A 19,860-nucleotide genomic window follows, 5' to 3' on the forward strand; every position below is an offset into this window, starting at 1 on the left:
GGGCTGGTGCAGAGGAGGACGACAGACATGATCAGAGGGCTGGAACACCTTCCCTGTGGGCAAAGGCTGCAAGAACTGGGGCTTTTCAGCCTGGAGAAAAACAAGGCTCCAAGGAGACTTTATATTGGTCTTCCAGTACCTGAAGGGGGCCTACAAGAAAGCCAGGAATGGACTTTTCACAAGGGCTTGTAGTGATAGGATGAGAGCGTATGGACTGAATGAAGCTTGAGTGGGCTGGATTTAGACTAGCTATTAGAAAGGAATTCTTTACAGTAAGGGTAGTGAGACACTGGAATAGGTTGCCCAGGGAGGTCATGGATGCTGCCTCCCTGGAGGTATTTAAGGCCAGGTTTGATAAGGCCTTGAGTCCCTGCCTATGGCAGGGGGTTGGAACTAGATGATCTTTAAGGTCCTTTCCAACCCAAACCATTCTATGCTTCTATGATTCTAGTAAACACGGTCCTGTTCTTCTCATGATGCTGTCTCAAATTAGAGGACCACATGCTAAGTTTTTTGCAAGATCCCTGACTCATTTTGCGCATGAGTAGGACATTAATCTTCTAAAATCCCACATTCTGTGAGGATATTGTTTGCAGTTACTTCAGCAAGGTGTAAATGTGGCAGGTAATTACAGGGAAGGAGTGAAACTCTTACAACAAGAGAAACTGAGTTTGGTCCTAGATAATTGTATTTTATCCTTTTACTGCTACATGGTCATGTTCATCTTATATTTAGAATCACAGAATCATAGAATCAATAAGGTTGGAAAAGACCTCAGAGATTATGTCCAACCTGTCACCCAACACCTCATGACTAACTAAAACATGGCTTCAAGTGCCACGTCCAGTCCTTTTTTGAACACCTCCAGGGATGGTGACTCCACCACCTCCCTGGGCAGCACATTCCAATGGCAAATTACTCTTTCTCCTCATCTCGAGCCTAAACTTCCCCTGGCACAGCTTGAGACTGTGTCCTCTTGTTCTGGTGCTGGTTGCCTAGGAGAAGAGACCAACCCCCACCTGGCTACAACCTCCCTTCAGGGAGTTGTACAGAGCAGTAAGGTCTCCCCTCAGCCTCTTCTTGTCCAGTCATGTCCAGTCTTGCATGTCCAAGGGGAACATCTGTCCCATGTTTGCGTAAGTTCTACCTAGTTGTACACAGACCTGAAAGTGAGTGTATTACTCGTTGAAGAGAGAGAGAATTGCTGAACTCTCTGAGACGATGTCACTGTCCTCGTGTCTCAATCTGGAACTTCAAATTTAGGAGACAGTCAACAGATTTAGACATTGCTCTCTAGATACCATGTGTGATCACTGTTACAATGAGGGTTATCTTGTTACTTTCTCTCCAGGAGGATCTTGTAAAATAATTTCCTCAACATTCATAGAACACTGACAGGCCTAATCAGAATGAAATCACTATTTTAAGCATTTAAGCTATTTAGACAAGGCATTGAATAAAAATAATGAGTATTCCATAACAACTACAAGAAGGGTAGAACTATGGCTTGTGGTTTTGCAGTTAAATCATTTATTATAAACAGTATGTACAAAGAAGACAGAACTGCATAGACAGCATCAATTCAAGCCTTATCCAGCTTTCAGATGTTTCATTTTGCAGCTTTATCTGCTTTATAGGTAGGTAGGTTGAATTTGGATGTAACAGTAAGATTGTTTGAGAGTTAACATCTGCAGAGGGGAAGAGAACTACTTCTAATTTTTTGTTACTATTGCTCCCCAAATGCAATTTGTTCAGTGAGAAGGTTTCAGGGAAGTCTGAAAGAGTGAATTTCTCAGCTCCTGCATCCCAATAAAGGTGGGAGGTGCTGTGTTTTCAGCAGAGCCTGGTTTTCAGCAGACTGCTGTCTTCACCTTTCCTTAAAAGTACGGCCGTTCGGTCTCTCTCTCTAATCAGGAGTGACTGGAATTCCTTCTGCAGCCAGCAGTGACCTGACGCTCAGGCAGGAAGTCAAGTGGGTGTCTGGTCCAAACTTAGCTCAGGGGACAAGACATCCCAATTCCTGGCCAGTAACCAACCACTTTCTGCTCACAAAAACGTATGACTGTACTGACTCCTTGTATTTGCCTAGTTTTAGTCTCAGCTTATTTCAGTTTGCTATACAGCAAGAATTTCTTTGCATGTTGAGTAAATGAAAAACCACAAAACCAAACCAAACCAACCTTCTTCTGATTAAGTGCTTGCTAATAATCTCACTGTTGCTAAAACCAGAACTAAAACAGTTCCCTGTTGTTATTAGCAAATGTGAGTCACAAGGAAATGTGTTAAAGGTACAACAGTTTTGTGACCCTGTGGAGACAGACAAACATTAGTACAGGATATGCAAATAAATGTATGTCTTCCAGAAGTATGTTTTTAATGCCTATATCTTATTCTTCCAGAAGTAAACACTTGTGTTGGTCTTAACATCAGAAAGCTCTCGCTATTGGTCGCTCAGAACATAAAGTAATAAAGATCTTGTTTTATAGCTGTGATAGTAAGAGGAACCTTATATTTCTGTAACATTTTCTTCAGATGACCTCAAAGCACTTTACAAACAATTATGTTTCGTGATATCCTGCTGTGGCCGTTTGACGCTGTGCCTTTAAGGAAGGGGCACACTGGCTAAATGTTTGTAAAATATTTTGGTTTTCTAAACGAATTTCATTGGTAGGATTGTGGGAGGAGAGATTGGACCCAGGGGAGTTGGGAACTTTCTCTCAGTCTTCCTTCCTTCGCTGTCCCTCTCGGCTGGATCTGCTTCTGGGATTCTGGCCAACTAAGATAAGATACTAACTCCTGTGCAAGGCCTTTCTTCCTTTCCTGCCCTGTTAACTGTCCTCGTCTCTTCTTCTACCTCTTTTGGGGGAGAAGGGAGGTAGGGGGTTGAGGGGGCACAGGGGGAAGCCCCCTCTGTGGGGGGTCTGGTTTCTGGTTGAGTTCATTGGCTGTATATTCCTGTATATACTGTAAAATACCTGCATTTGTTGTGTTACATAGAATCTGTTTCCTTGTAAAATATAATCTCATTTCTCCGACTGGGTTTAGCCGTGGTTTCTTTCTCAGTGGGGGAGGGAAAGCAGAGCCTTTCCTTTCAAACCACCACACTTTTTTTTATTGGCGCCCAACGTGGGGCTGGGTAATTAAGTAATTAAGTTGATTTATTGCTTGTCTCAGCCGGAGAAACGAAATGAAGGTGCTCTGGGTTTTAGAACGTTTATTCTTCTCGGTCTGTGGCATGTTGGTCTACCGGTACTGCATCGGGTTGATGTTAGACCAGATAGGTAAATATTTAATGCGTAAAATCTATTTGTGGTTTATGCATAGGATCCAGCTGCTGTATAAACACTGTTTGGGTTTTTTTCGGCTCACTAATTACGGCAATAGAACGTCTTCCACTCTGCCGATCGAGATAAGGGAGTTTAACACTTCAGGAGGTCAAAGAGTAACTTTAAGTGCTGGCTGGGATCTTAAGGTGATTTATTTGACGGGTGTAATCCTGCTGTTGCTGATAATTATTGTGTGTCTGCTGTGGGCTCTATATAGAGAGAGAAAGGTTTCTCGACCATGTTTTGTGATTAAACAAAAATCTAGAAAGCGTAGGCGTTCCTCTAAATCTGCCCCGGAGTCCTCGAGTGACGAGGAAGGGGCTGCGTCAGTTAGAAAAATAGCAAAACCTATTGGCAAAGCTGCCTTAAATGCTCCACTCTATGACTTTGGCAAGCAGCCAGGGGCGGCTCCCATTCCCAAGATGGCGACCGGTAGTGAGGCAAGGTCATTTCCGTCCGCCATGACAGGACCGGAAGGGGCCCCCACGGCGGCTGATTTAGATCAGGACCTGTCAGCTTCTATCAGGATGGCTGTAAATTCAAACACAGCTCCAGTTAAACAAGTAGCAGTCTTAAAGACCAGAGGTGGAAAGGCCAAAGCTGATCCAGGAGCTAGTGGAGCTAATGGAGGAGAAGAGCAGGAGACCGATCCTGGTGAGGGAACCTCTGCTAGGAAAGTGCCTGCTGAAGATGAGGAGAAGATTTGTCTTAGAGATATAGCTGAGTTATTGAGATCATCACAGGATGGAGATGCAGCTAAGACAGCAGCTGGCAGTGGTGCTTTTCAGCTTAAAGAGGTTCTTAGGAGAGTGACAGCAGGATTATGGGGACAAAAGGTTCAGGAAGATGTGATAGATGGAGAGCAAGATGACATCACCGAATGCTCGTCACCGAGGGAGGAGATTCGCAATGTCCGCAAAGATTACCTCAGAGCAGATAAGGAACCCATCCTATCTTGGCTTGCTAGGTGTTATGATACAGGTGCTCCAGCTCTAATAGTTGGAGACAAGTCAGCAGCTCAGCTAGGAACTCTCTCAAAGGATAATGGAATAGACAGACATCTAGCCAGGATTCTCGGTAAGGTTAATCTGTGGATACGCCTTTTAATGGCGGTTTCCCTGAGATACCCTTCCCGAGATGATCTTCCATGGAATCCTAAGCCCTGGACTACCATAGATGAGGGAATTAAGCGTCTGAGGGAGTTTGCCATTAGAGAGATACTCTATGGTGACCATGATACTCTGAATCCTGACGATATTCCTGTAGGAACTGGTCTTGCTAAAAAGCTCATCAAGCTTGCTCCTTCCAATTATGCAAACATTTTGGCAAGCAGAATTGTGGCAAGAAATTATGGTGGAGATCCTCCTACGGTTGGCCAATTCACTGATCAACTAAGACAATTGGATGATAGCATGACACGTGTTTCTTTGGTTTCAGCCATTAAAGCTCTGTCTAGTGAGATAAAGGATTGCATGAGAGAGCTGAAGGATGAAATCAAAGATTCCATATGCCAATTGGCACAAAGAGATGATTCCAATTCTTCCTCCAGGTGGGTGCAGGTTTCAGCTGTGAGGAATAGACGTCCTCAAAGGGGGTCATTCCAAAACAGGCCAAACCAAAACAGACCACCAAGGCAATCACGTAGGACCATTTGGATAACTCTACGTGATCAGTTTGGTGAGAACATGAACAGGTGGGATGGCCAACCAACTTCTAATCTTTTCAGGAGACTGAGGGAACTGCAAAGTGGCAGAACCCAGGGTAGCAATACCAGAAGGGTAGCTGTTACTTCCACAGTTCCCCAGGACAATAATGACAGCTCCAACAGTGACTCCAGTTCTAACACTGCACAGTGTGCTCGTTGCACCTGTGGAAATGTTCCCCACAATTAGGGGTGCCCTGCCTCCCGCCAGGGGGAGGAAAGGGATAATGGAGATAACAGAATCTATTGGGATGTGTACATCCAGTGGCCTGGCACTTCACACTTTCAGAAGTACAGGGCCTTGGTTGACACAGGAGCTCAGTGCACCATATTGCCATCAAATTATCAGGGATCGGAGTCCATAACTATTCTGGGAGTCACTGGTGGATCTCAAGAGTTAAGTAAGGTAGAGGTTAATATAAGTCTAACTGGTAAACAATGGAAGAAGCACACAGTTGTGACCGGACCTGATGCACCTTGTATTTTGGGAATTGATTTTCTGAGAGAAGGGCGTTTCAAGGACCCTAAAGGTTACAAATGGGCTTTTGGAGTAGCTTCTGTAGAGATTGATGGACAAAAGCTGAAGCTGTCTGCTAGACCTGAACTTTCTGATGAATCTGCAGTTGTGGGACAACACAAGATTCAGGACATTAAGTTGCCGGTTGCTCCTCGGACTGTGCATCACAGACAATACAGAACCAACCGTGACTCTTTGTTGCCCATTCAGAATCTGATTCGTCAGTTGGAGAGTCAGAAAGTCATCAGCAAAACTCATTCACCTTTCAACAGTCCAGTGTGGCCTGTGCGAAAGCCGAATGGAGACTGGCGTCTGACAGTGGACTACCGAGCCCTGAATGAAGTAACTCCGCCTATGAGTGCAGCAGTACCAGACATGATGGAACTCCAGTATGAGCTGGAATCCAAAGAGGCCAAATGGTATGCTACCATAGACATTGCTAATGCCTTCTTCTCTATTCCCATAGCAGAGGAATGCAGGCCTCAGTTTGCTTTCACCTGGAGAGGAATCCAGTACACTTTCAACAGACTGCCAATGGGCTGGATCCACAGCTCCAGCATCTGTCATGCAGTAATCCATGATGCTCTGGAGGAAGGTGGTGCTCCAGAACACATCCAGTTCATCGATGATATCATCGTCTGGGGTAAAACTGCTGAGGAAGTCTTCGAGAAAGGTAACAAAATCATGGACATTCTCCTGAATGCAGGTTTTGCCATCAAGAGAGACAAAGTGAAAGGTCCTACCACAGAGATCCAGTTTCTGGGAGTGCAGTGGCAGGATGGACGCCGACACATTCCAGTGGATGTGGTAAACAGAGTCTCTACCATGGCAAATCCCACCAACAAGCAAGAAACTCTACGTTTCTTGGGGATAGTGGGATTTTGGAGACTACACATTCCTGGATACAGTCAGATTGTGAAACCTCTGTATGATGTGACTCGAAAGAGGAACAGTTTCCACTGGGGACCTGAACAACAAGCAGCCTTTGACCAGATAAAGCAAGAAGTGGTACAAGCAGTGGGTCTGGGACCTGTCCGAGATGGTCCAGACATTAAGAACATTTTGTACACGGCTGCAGGTGACAATGGTCCAACCTGGTGCTTGTGGCAAAAAGCTCCAGGTGAGACACGTGGACGACCTCTTGGCTTCTGGAGTCGAGGTTACAGAGGTTCAGAGGCAAATTATACTCCAACAGAGAAAGAGATTCTAGCTGCCTATGAAGGAGTGAAAGCAGCTTCAGAAGTGATTGGAACTGAATCACAACTTCTCTTAGCTCCCAGATTGCCAGTTTTGAATTGGATGTTCAAAGGCAAAGGTTCCACACCACATCATGCCACAGATTCCACCTGGTCTAAGTGGATGGCCCTGATAACACAGAGAGCTCGAATGGGAAATCTTGAAAGACCTGGTCTGGTGGAGGTGATCTCAAGTTGGCCTGAAGGTACCAACTGTACTAAACCTCCAGAGGAGAGAGTAACTCGTGCTGAGGAAGCTCCTCCTTACAATGACCTTTCAGAGGATGAGAAGAAATATGCTTTGTTCACAGATGGTTCCTGTCGTCTCATCGGGAACAAGCGAAGGTGGAAGTCTGCCGTGTGGAGTCCAACACGCCGAGTTGCAGAGGCGAAGGATGGAGAAGGAGAATCCAGTCAGTTTGCAGAGGTAAAAGCTGTCCAGCTAGCTCTCGACGTGGCTGAACGTGAGAGATGGCCAAAGCTTTATCTCTACACCGACTCATGGATGGTAGCCAATGCTCTATGGGGTTGGCTAAAGAACTGGAAAAAGAATGGCTGGCAGAGGAAAGGAAAACCCATCTGGGCAGCTGAACTGTGGCAAGACATTGCTGATCGAATCGAGAGAATTCCAGTGAAAGTGAGACACATTGATGCTCACATTCCCAAGAGCAAAGCTACTGAGGAACAGCAGCACAACCATCAGGCAGATCTAGCTGCAAGAGTTTCTCAAGTAGACAAGGACTCTGAACTTGATCTCGACTGGAAACACCGAGGGGAGATATTCTTAGCTCGGTGGGCTCACGATTCGTCAGGACATCAAGGCAGAGATGCAACATACCAATGGGCTCGTGACAGATCCATAGACATTTCCATGGATGCCATCACACAAGTCATCCATGACTGTGACATTTGTGCTGCTATTAAGCAGGCAAAGAGAATTAAGCCCTTGTGGTATGGTGACAGATGGTCCAAATACAGGTATGGTGAAGCTTGGCAGATTGACTACATCACTCTACCACGTTCTCGTTCTGGTAAGCAGTACGTGCTTACTATGGTAGAGGCAAACACTGGATGGCTGGAAACTTATGCAGTTCCACATGCAACTGCGCGCAACACCATTCTCGGTTTGGAGAGACAGATCCTGTGGAGACACGGAACTCCAGAGAGGATTGAGTCAGACAATGGAACTCATTTCAAGAACAACCTTGTAAAGAGCTGGGCAAAAGAGCACGGCATTGAGTGGATTTTCCACATTCCTTACTATGCACCAGCTGCAGGGAAGATTGAACGCTACAACGGTTTGTTGAAGACCACTCTCAAAGCCATGGGAGGTGGATCTTTGAAAAACTGGGAGAAACATTTAGCACAAGCAACCTGGCTGGTGAACAGTAGAGGTTCAGTGAACCGCGCTGGACCGGCACATTCAGATCTGCTACGGAGAGTAGAAGGTGATAGAGTTCCTGTTGTTAGAGAAAAGAATCTGTTAGGTAAAACTGTTTGGGTATTTTCGCCCTCAGGAGAGGCTAAACCTGTCCGAGGGGTGGTTTCAGCAGAAGGTCCGGGTCACACTTATTGGGTAATGCAGGAGAATGGTCAAATTCAGTGTATTCCACAAAGAAATTTAACTTTAGCTGAAAGAGTTTAATTTCAGACTGTTGTACAGCTACAACGCGCCCAAAGGAAGAATCCCTGAGGAATCTACAGTGCACGAACCCTGAGAGCCCTGAGAGCCCTGAGTCAACTGAGAGTCCCTGTGTTCCTGTTTGCCTTTTCTTCACTTCGTCTGCGGAGAGACAAGCTGGTTTCCATTTTCTTATTTCCTGACTTGTTTGGACTTCTGAATCATCTACATCTGAGTATAGCCGGAACGGACTATGAACTTTACTCACAAACTGTAAATAGTGTTTCCGATTGGATGGACAGTGCGAACGACCAATGAAATTGTTTAGAAGGGGTGGATTGTGGCCGTTTGACGCTGTGCCTTTAAGGAAGGGGCACACTGGCTAAATGTTTGTAAAATATTTTGGTTTTCTAAACGAATTTCATTGGTAGGATTGTGGGAGGAGAGATTGGACCCAGGGGAGTTGGGAACTTTCTCTCAGTCTTCCTTCCTTCGCTGTCCCTCTCGGCTGGATCTGCTTCTGGGATTCTGGCCAACTAAGATAAGATACTAACTCCTGTGCAAGGCCTTTCTTCCTTTCCTGCCCTGTTAACTGTCCTCGTCTCTTCTTCTACCTCTTTTGGGGGAGAAGGGAGGTAGGGGGTTGAGGGGGGCACAGGGGGAAGCCCCCTCTGTGGGGGGTCTGGTTTCTGGTTGAGTTCATTGGCTGTATATTCCTGTATATACTGTAAAATACCTGCATTTGTTGTGTTACATAGAATCTGTTTCCTTGTAAAATATAATCTCATTTCTCCGACTGGGTTTAGCCGTGGTTTCTTTCTCAGTGGGGGAGGGAAAGCAGAGCCTTTCCTTTCAAACCACCACACCTGCTAATATAATTAGTCTCCTTTTTATTTACTTGACGTTTCCTCAGGCCTTTAGAGAGAAATAACCATGCTCCTCAACAAGCGCTTTGAAATTTTCACCTATGCAAACCCCACAGCTGAAGTGTAACCTGTGGGTCCCGCACGCTCTGGAGGGAGAATTTTTTGCAGGTGCCTGTCAGCAGAGGCAATGTTGCACAGGCTCTGCTCTGCTCTCTTGCTTCCCAGTACTGATTTATTCCCCTAGTACTGATTTATTCCCTAGCTTGCTGCAGGAAAGTGTTTTGGAGCATATCTGAAAATTATGTGAGGTCACAGACAAGTAGCTTATCCCTGCAGTAATGATTACATTTGGTGCTATCGACAGTCACACCAAATGCTCATGCAGGCTTTTATCTTTTCAGTTAGATAAGTCACTCCTGCAGAATCTCTTGTTATTTAAAAAAAAAAAAAAAAGAAAAAAATAATAAAATAAAGATCAGCTTACAATGCTGTGCTTGTTCAGGGTGCAGTAAACAATAAATAACTGCAATTCCTCTGAACATATTTTTCTTTGTGCTTGCCTCTGTGCTGCCCTTCCCACCATTATCCCAACGGAATGTTTAACAATATGCCCAGAGAAGTCTGGAAAAATGAAGACAGGTTTCTTTGTCATGTCGTGGTTTTTCCTCCTCTGGCACAGATCATAGCTGGTGCTGAAGAGAGCTTTCCACTAGTGTGGTCTCCTTTCATCTTCTGCTACAGGCATCACATGTAGCCATGACTACAGAAAGCATCTCAAGAGTAAGACACAGTAACTCCTCTTAGATATCGGAAATCCTGGTTGTATGTGTGGAGGAGCACATCATAGTCTCCCTCCTGAAGAGCTCTGAGAAAAGAGGCTGAGGGTTGTTGGTTCTTTAATGTGGTCTCTTTAAGCCAGATAAGTCACCACAGCCTTTACAACCCTGTCTGGAGGATTAAGCTTGTCTTCATGTCTCACTTGTCCCTTCTTCAAGTGCCACTCTGTCCCAGGAGCTGGGAGAGCAGATGCTGTCTGGCAACAACCTCTTGTACTTGATTGCTAAAGGGCACAGGAAGCTCCTTAATCCTTTGCTGAGCTGATCACAGCAGGTGTGCATAGCAAGGGCCACTCAGGGCTGGCTGGGGACCTTCAGTGTGATTGCATCAGTGCAGTGCTTCCCTCCAGTAGGATCCCACCAGATGTCTGTTGGTAGTGAGGACCTGTCATGGGTTGAATGTGCTGCAGATATTCAAAACCATGCTGCTGTAATGCCCTCTTCAAAATGCTAAATGAAGCAAAGCATTATGGGGCTTGAAGTTCACACTGTAGCGTGAGAGGCTTCCTGTTGTGGTCACTGCTTTCAGTGGTTTGGGGTGTTTGGGGTGTTGGTCTTTTCCACCAGGCTGACTGTGGGTTGGAGAGTGGTGTGGGTAGGTCTTTGGCTTCTGCTGCTGTTTCTGCATTTTGCTGTGCTTTTCTGCAAATTGGCTAAGGTAGTGCATTGTGTTATCTCATTTCCACTAAGGCTCTCCATCTCGACCCAGAGTTGGGTTTTTGTGTTACTTTCCCTTACTTCTGTATCAGGGGAGAGGGGCTTGTGAGAGTGGGCTATGTTAACACAGGACAGGACCCAAGCATTGGGTCTGTAGAAAAGGCATTAGGTGCTGAGGAGGTGGTGTGTGCATGATACACATATGTTGGTTTTTGGTTACTGCAGGCTGCCTCCAATCTGATTCATAGTATCATAGAATCCTGAAGAGCCACTGATGCTCACCTGATCTGTCCCTACTCTGAACCGAAACACAGAGGCACACCCACATGAATGTGGCCATGCTGCCTCTAGGCTAGCCCACATAGGTGCAGCCAAAGTGTTCCAAAAAAGCTTTATTCATGACCAGGTCCTCTTCTCCTTCAGATTCCTTCTGTTAATAAAGCAGCTAATAGTTACCTGTCTCTCAGTGGTACACAAGTAGTTGATTGTACAGCATTTGGAGAGTTCAGAAGCTCTGCAGAGTGTGTACTAAATATAATTAGTAATTTACAGCTAAACGTACTGGTTATTTTTGTTTATTAATGGTGTTAATCAATATTAACCTGCTGTCCACTAGGGTATTATTATAACATTAGAGTGCACAACCAATTGCCTCCATCAGTACTTAAAATGTGATTATGCTGAGGCTAAGAAAATTAGATAGTGCAGTAAACAGACCCCGTGTTTGGTTCTTCCTAAACAAAGAGGTATCTGTGGGCCTGTTCATTATTTCAGGTGATAATTTGCTACTGATACTGAAGAAAAAAGATGTATTGGAATTAAGTTACGTGTCTATACACATGAGGTTGTGTGCGTGTGTATGATAGTAGTATTTGTAATACTGACAAATTATATTACTTATTTAAAAAACCAACAACCAACAAACCTTGTCTCAAAGGGATTATTAACTTCAGAGTACACACATCTTTTTGGTTTCCAGTCCTGGTTTTCCCCTGGTAATTATGTTGAATAATATATGATTTTCCATTGCACACTATCCAGTAGGGCTTGTGAGATACAGCACACATCTCAGTTAGTGTGGCTGTCGGAACCTTAACTATTGCATTCCCATTTGCATTTTATTCCTTACTTTTAACTGAGCAACATCTAATGTTACATGACTATTTATTTGTGTGGGTCTCAGACTTGACATTTAAAGTATCCAGGCTTAACGAGTCAATTATTTATTATTTTATTGATATACAAAGTGTCTATGGATAGATAAACTGAGATTACAACTAAAGAGATAACATTTAAGACATTAGCCTCACTAGTAGGGTCTTCTGTTTATCTGGGTTCATGCAGCCCAGGATTTCTTAATCTTTCAGCTATATTCCATTACATATATGCCTAGCTTTTTATATATGTTTCATATGTGTGTATGTATGTGGTAACATGTATATACTCATGTGAATGAAATCATGTGCATAAGTAAACTAATGAGTCAGGATACTGAATTAAGAGGCAGTCTTTGTGCCTGGTTATTGACAATCCTATTAACCTAGTCACTGATCTTACATGCTAGTTTCATAAGCTTAAATGAGACTATCTTTAAAGGAAAATTATTTAAGTGATGAAGTGGCAATCACAAATTATGATCAAAACTTGTTAGATCAAAATTTGGTCTGATGTTTGCTGTATGCCGCTTCCTTCTTTTCTGTCCTGTGGTGCAAGTAAAAAAAACTCAAAGCTATTAACAATTTTTGTGCTTTTCATGTGCTTGAATTTCGCAACTGAACTCTGCTTCTTTAAACTAAGTTATTATAATGCTGTTTCTAAGATTTGCAAGATGAAGGCTGTAATGGGTTGGGGCAAACCCCCGCCCCACCACGCGCAGAAATAACGACTCAGACAAACATTGCAAAAGTAGTGGAGAGTTTAAATAGAGAACAGTGAGTGCACACAAAAAGAAAACATAGTGACAAGAAAGAAACCAAAATAAACCCAGGAAGACCCCAACCCCACCTGAGGGTGCACCCAAAACCCCCAGGGCTCCTCCTTCCCCCCCACTACTATTAGGCTGGTCTCAGCTGGCCAGATCTGAGACTGCCCATCCCCCCGTGGCCTTGGGCCCAATGAGGCCCATGGCCGGGAGATCTCTCCCCCAGTTACCAAGTCTCGGAGGGGGAAGGAAAGAGGAAGTGCCAGACCCCACCGCAAAATTTATAGTGGTGCAAGGGATTATGGTAGAAATACCTAATTTCCTGTGTCCACCCACTGGGATGGACTTCTGGACACAGGAAACACCCCTGTAGCAGAGGGCACCCAGCCCAAACTATGACAAAGGCCAATTAAAAATCCTAGTTTTTGCAGTGGCAACACTTCCCCTCCTTATTCATTAGCTCAGGGTTTGGGCTCTGTGCTTCCATCTTTGCAACACACAGCAATTTTAGCCCCAACCAGAGCCTGCTGGAGTCCCTGGGGAGGCAAGAGGCTGCAGGGTTGGGCTTTGCCTGGCTGGAATTATCTCTCCTTGCCTTCTTTTCTGCTGCTGCCCCAGGACCCCTTAGGGTGTCTCCCAACAGAGGCTGTTGGCTATTTTTGATGGTTCCCTCCCAATGGTTAAATAGCCATGTTTTAAATGAGATTGGAAATGATTGCAGCAGAGCTGCATTTTGCACCCATGGCTAGTCCTTAGCAGGAGGAAAATTTACCAGGGGCAAGTCTTGAATGGACTATGCCCACTCCGGCTCCCAGGAGTTTAGAAATTCACATCTGTGCCTTGCTTTGGGTGATAAAGATACTCAGTGTCATTGTCTAGCCTCGTCTGGTATGAAGTTTATCACATTCTTTTTCCTAAAACTTTATTCACAATATGCAGTAATATGCTGATTTGGTGATTGTCTAGGTAGTTTCTGAATCCTAGGCAAGGGTTAATCAGTAGCTGCTTGCTGTCAAGTTTCTCACAAATCTCTAGACACAGGTGGGATTCCAAGACAGCTCTTCTCAGGCTCTTTGAAGCAACTACTAGGACCTCTTTGCGGCAGATCCTAACCTTTGCACATACAACATTTAAAAAAAAAGAAAGAAAAAAGGAGTGGGTTCCAACTCCCCTGAGTTTATTTAAAATATGGAAATTTTGTCATAATTACGGGGAGACACATCTTGGTCAACTGTTTTGACTCAGCCAATAAACACCAACAAAATTGTCTACAGGGAGAAGTTTGGAACAAAGCTCCAGGGAGTTTTTGTTTTGGAAACAGTGACACTTGTGGTTCCTAAAACACTGTATGGCCCCTGGACCTTGGGTGCTCCTGACTGAAGACTGGCATTCTTCTCAGTTTTATCACAGCTGAAGAACAACCATTTCAGTCTGTACTAAGAGGTCTCTCACACCATAATCATATTTCCATGTGCCTTTCTGTGGACCAGACATCCCAGATCTCCCAAAAGTGGATCTGGCATTCCTCATGAAGTCTGGTCTGCACTGACAGGGAAATTTCAAGGACAGGATGTATGAGAGTCTTTTCTGTGTGCCTAAAGACACAGTATGTACAAAAGATTATTCTGGGTCATTTTGCCTGGCCTGATCCTGCCCTGGACCAACCTGCAATGCCCAGCCTTCCAGAAGCCAGAGATCCTTGTAGTTCTTTATAAGAGTCTTGCCAGCTTTGAAGATCTTACCATCCCTGATGCAATACTAAATCACATTTCAGACATTTGATACTTACCAACGTCAGTGGCACTGCCCTCATTAACACCATGGATGGATCTGGCCAAGTACTTGAGAGTCTGCTGTTCATTGCATGACAATTCTGATAACATTACAACTATATATAACCCGACAGGAGAGGTTGTTACATGTGATAGTGCCCACAGAGTGCTCTAAGAAATTACAAAATCATTACTGAAGGATTCAAGTTCCTCTATTATCAATGAATAGTTTCACACATGAAATAACACATTAAGATGTTATTAGCAGATATGCCAATCTATCCTATTTTCCTCCAAGGACTAGATAATGGCTTATGGATATATTACTCCTTTTGATTTTGGCATATATTATAACATGATGGATGTGTAGTTTACAACAATATTCTTTGCTTACTGAATTGTTACAAAGAAAAAGAAATAAATGCACAGAGGATGTGTCTATTTTGAGAGGTCATCTGCATCATGGTCATGTTCTTTGCCCTTTGGGCAACTACGGATTTGGATATTAGGGTGTATGAAACAAGTGGGATTTTTCTTTGGGGTTTGGGCTTTTTTTATTGCAGAGGTAAGAGGACAGATGGGAACGCATCAATTCTAATACTCCCATCAGGCAACAACATATCTTGTAGACAGATCATCTAATATTGTATCCATGATGGTATGCAAATTACTTGACAGATGTGTTACTTGGGAATGGTGCTGCATCCCAATGCTCCTCCCATTGCTAAAACTAATATGTTATTTTTAAATAAGAAAACTAGGTCAAAATTCTGCTGTTCTTGTGTCATGCAAAGACCTCTCAAACTCGTTTTTCTCTGTTCTGCTCCATGACACTTTTGTTGTCACTTTGGTCTTTGTGTTATACGAGTTTGACATGTTGAATTTCTCTGTTCATTGAAACACTATGTAACAGGAGGCAAGTAAGGAACCAACAAGTTCTTCATAGTAACCTATTCCACCTGCCTTCCAGGCTGATTTTGATGATAAACCTGATTCCTTGTTCTTCAGCGATGGGCAACGAAGAATTGACTTTGTTTTGGTGTATGAAGATGAGAACAAAAAAATTACTCATAAGAGGAGTGATCGTAAAAAGCAAAAGGTAATTTATTTTCAGTACAAATCAGAATCATTTGTTGGGTGTTAAAAGCAGTGGTCAGGAATGACAGTGCCCTCACCCTGAGCAGTAATTGCATTACTCTATCCTAGGAATATTCTTGAAAACTGGGACACTGTACCCTATCAAACTGAGCAGGGAGCAGGGATGCACTCAAGCTACTGTGTAAATGGGCAAAGCACTAGGTGGCCTCAGAGCATCCTCCTGGGAGGGAACCCTTCAGGACATGTTAGCAAAAAAATACTGGTATTAGGTTCCCAGAGGACAAGAGCTTCAAGTTGCACAGAAAGGATTGTAAAGCACTGGAACAGGTTGTCCAGGGAAGCAGTGAAATCACCATTCCTGGAGGTATTCAAAAGACACGTAGATGTGGTGTTTAAAGACATGGTACAGTGGTGACCTGGTAGCACTAGGCTAACAGCTGGACTTGATCTCACAGGTCTCTTCCAACCAAAACAATTCTATAATCCTGTATATGCAACTCAGTCTGAACTCCAAGCCTTTTTAAGTTGGTACACAATTAATTTTGTAAGCACTAGTGAAAATCAAACTGTCAGAAGCAGATTCCAGCAACTGTACCTTGCAAGCGATTGAAATTCAAGTTCAAAGCAGTTTATGCATCTTATTTGTCAGGATAGGTTACGATCACAATAGAAATTAAATATCACCAGTCTTTCCAGGATTGTTCCAAAATGCCAGTTTTGTCTGATGGGGTCCTCAAGAAGCCCATTCTCGCAAGGATCAGTGCTAGAAAGTTGAACTCAAAACAAATCAATGCAGAATGTCATTCTAGTAGTCTATGCCCTTTCCTCCAACAGAAATAAGCAGTAATTTAAGGAGGAATGTGAGCAAAATCTTGATTTCCCGCCATGAAGTAATCAGAGCTATTTTCTCTAAATTAAATGAGAGCTATAATTTACAGAGAATATTACACTTCTTTTTATTGTTTTTCCTTCAAGTACAGTCTTACAGAGAACTTCATTAAGGCTAGTGAAGTCTGTCTTCATAAGCAAACATTTTATGCAGTGATTTGAGGCAGGAGAGCATGGCAGGCTCTACATGTCATTGAGAGCTCTGCCGACTAACCCAGTAAGTCTGATAGCAAGCATGAAGGGGATCTTTGACACTGGGTGGGGCACAACCACACCTACCTTGCCAGATGGATTACTGTTGAAGGTGGAACTCACTGAAATAAAATCTCTGTTCCTGAGGCAACCTCAAACCCAAATTTTACTTCTTTGCCTTATGGAATGAAGAAAGGATGACAGAAGGATGGGAAGACAAATGGAAGGAGGGAGTTACTCTGTAATAGATACATTCATAAGACCAGTAGCTGGTCTTCCCAAATAGGGTGATCAGAAGACACTGTTGAGAGCAGGGCTAGACCACAGTATTGCCAGTTCTGTGTGGTCATGAATCAGGTTTCAGAAAATCACAAGGCTAGCTTAAAATCAGAGTGCATCTCAGAAAACACGTATTTGGAGTTCTTTCTGTTTGCATTTTTGTGTCATCCTTTATAGCATATTCTGCTTCACATTTTTATGATGGTCTTCAGACATAAGGGAAAGAAGCTTACAGAAGCAGAGCTTCTCAATCAATTGATTCCCTGATGCTGACAGCTGGGACTTTCAGAAAAGCTTCCAAATACCATCAAAGAAACTGTGAGAGTTGGCAGCTAATATTGACACAATGATGCTCTCCACTCCCTTTAGCTGATTTCCATGGGGGAGGATTTGGGCCCCGTGCTGTTGCTCTTCTTGACTGTGATTTATCTGTTGCTTGTCAGGTAAAGCAGAGGTGGCTGTTCAAGTACTCTTACCTTGTTAGAATTTTCCCCTGAAGCCACACACAGATCGTGAAGAACTTTCCTCTTCGCACAAGAGAAACTGAACAAAGATAGGAGGTGGCCTTCTTCTGTCACTGTAATCAAAGAAGTGCTCCCTACCATTTACAAAACACAGAGGAAAAAAACTGCTTGTGGTCTGCTACCAATTTACAGACCCACAATCTTGTTAGTCTCCTCAGCCTGGCAAGACAATCACCAAACACTGAAAGCATTGTGGTGAAAAAGCAGTTCCCAAGATCTAACTCTTATACATGCCTGTAATACTTGGCATTTGCTGACACTATGTTTTCACTTCCTTCAGATTGTATATAATTATGCATCCCATAGTGTCTCAGTCTATTGGCTAGCCATTCAGTCATCGAAATCTATGTCAGGGTTAGATCAGCTACATTACCAGGATTAAATTATTATTACAACTTGGCTTTGCAGGTAGCTAAGCAAAATGCCAGATACTTAATTAACTTTGGACAGTTTCTACCTTCCAGCCTAACAAGCTGTCATATCTTTATGCTGTATTCCCCAGTCAATGCAAAACTACTGTAGACTCCTCTGGGTAAAAGTCTAGCTTCTCCATAGACATTCATATGCATAATTCAATCATCTATATAAAATAGCAAAGCCCCTAATTAGCAAAGCCTCCCAGGGGCTTTATTTCTCACTACTTGCATTAATGCATTATTAGAAACCTTAATATTGTCAACATTCCTCTAAGATTTTTGAGGGCAAAATTAATTTGGGGAACTCCTTACCATAATAAATTATTAAAGCACTCTGAATGGTAAGATTAAAAAGAATTCAAAAACTTTAGACTTCTGCAAATGAGAATTGCCATGCATCCATCTTTGTGTTACTTAGGAAGAAATAAAGCAGCTCTTTAGCTTTTTTTCTTTGCTGAAACAAAGCAGAAATCTGGTTGAAATATTTTCATGATTATTATTTGCCTAACAAAGCACTATGTGAATATGGAAGAAGTGAAGAACTAGAATGAAATGGCTGAAGAGTGGAGTAACAAACAACTCCTGTGCTGTGTGCTGCATATTTAATGATCTGGTAACAAGATTGAGTTGTAACAAAAAATTCAAAGGAAATCATTATGTGGTTTACTCAGAAGCCAAGATGACTGTGAAACTTTAGCTTTAAAGGGAAAAGAAACATTGAAAAATGAAAGGAAATCTATTGCTGCAAGGAAAATATTCATATTTGGAATCCTAAGTGAATGCTGTTACTACAAGGAAGTCACAGAAAACAGCTAAATTAAGTGTCCTGCTCAAGGTTCACCTACCATCAAAATTCTAGATAACAGAAAGTATTAGATACATACAATACATTATAAATGTGCATATTGAAAATGCATATATATATAAAAATATATCTACAATGTTCTATACATGATGAAAAAAACATAAAAATCATTATACTAGCATGTGGATTAACAGGATGTGGGGAGATACTTCCATGAAGAGTGCTATCAAATATTTGGTTTGTAGTTTTATCCTGATGTAGTGGTGTGATGGAAGATGAGAAGATGAAGAGAGAAATAAGGAGAAATGTGATAAATATTGGTGAGAGAATAGAGTAGCCTGAAAGATTTGGCTCTTTCTGTCCCTAGCCTGAGAAGAATGTGATAGTCACTGGAGTGAAAAGGCTTAGAAAACCCAAAACAGATAAAAGAAATACTTTTTAACAAAACAGAAAACTATTCCACCATGACCATTTCCAGATGGTCCTAACAAAGAATAAATGGATTAGGCTGTTATTATTATTCAGCTTTATAATTATTCATTCCAAGACTTGCTAGAGTATTAGTTTTTTTCCTGCTTTGGGGACTTATAACAGTATTTAAATGCTAAAGAACTGGATGAAACTTATGTTGAGATACAACTCACCTATTCCTGTGGAACAACTGAAGATTTTTGTCCTTTTTGCTGGCACAGCTGAGTTTTGCCCCCTAGAGTGAGTGGGCCTTGAGTCTAGTGCTGAAGACCAGTTACTAAGATTTCATCTACACAGGCATGGATCTTAAGCACAGACATTGTATGCTTATTTTTTGTGGGGAGGTCACATGTATGTATAAGCAAATTGAAGATTAGAAAGACATTTCAGACTTTTTGGAAGTCACTGTGTGCTGAGTGCCAGTAACTGTGAAGTGAGATTAAAATAATCCAAGAATTTAATCATTACGGAAGAAAACTTGGTTCTGTTCTTCTGGGGACGTGGAATACTCCTAGAAATACTCCTACCACTGACTCTACAAGTGCTGCAGCTCTTGGATTCTTTCTTTGGGGATGCTTATCCATGGACTAAAATGCGGAGGGCTACTGCAGTTTGAACCACTGTGTGAACTCATATCATTACCATGAAGGAATAAAATTACAGGTTGATGAAAGGAAAAGTGGGATGGAAATCCCTTGAGATGAAGGCTTTCTAAAGGGCAGATTAATAAGGGG

The 19,860-nt window shown here is 42.9% G+C and overlaps 1 protein-coding gene across 1 annotated transcript in view; it reads left to right on the forward strand.

Moving 5' to 3' along the window:
- ANO6 (anoctamin 6) overlaps nucleotides 1-19,860 on the forward strand; it is an 80,444-nt gene that overhangs the window by 30,707 nt on the left and 29,877 nt on the right. Inside the window, exon 3 of the mRNA XM_054178225.1 lies at nucleotides 15,424-15,552. Within this exon, the coding sequence (XP_054034200.1) occupies nucleotides 15,424-15,552 (129 nt within the window). The remainder of the gene's footprint in view (nucleotides 1-15,423; nucleotides 15,553-19,860) is intronic.

Source organism: Dryobates pubescens, chromosome Z (assembly GCF_014839835.1).
Source record: "Dryobates pubescens isolate bDryPub1 chromosome Z, bDryPub1.pri, whole genome shotgun sequence".
In the NCBI taxonomy this organism is placed as follows: Eukaryota; Metazoa; Chordata; class Aves; order Piciformes; family Picidae; genus Dryobates; species Dryobates pubescens.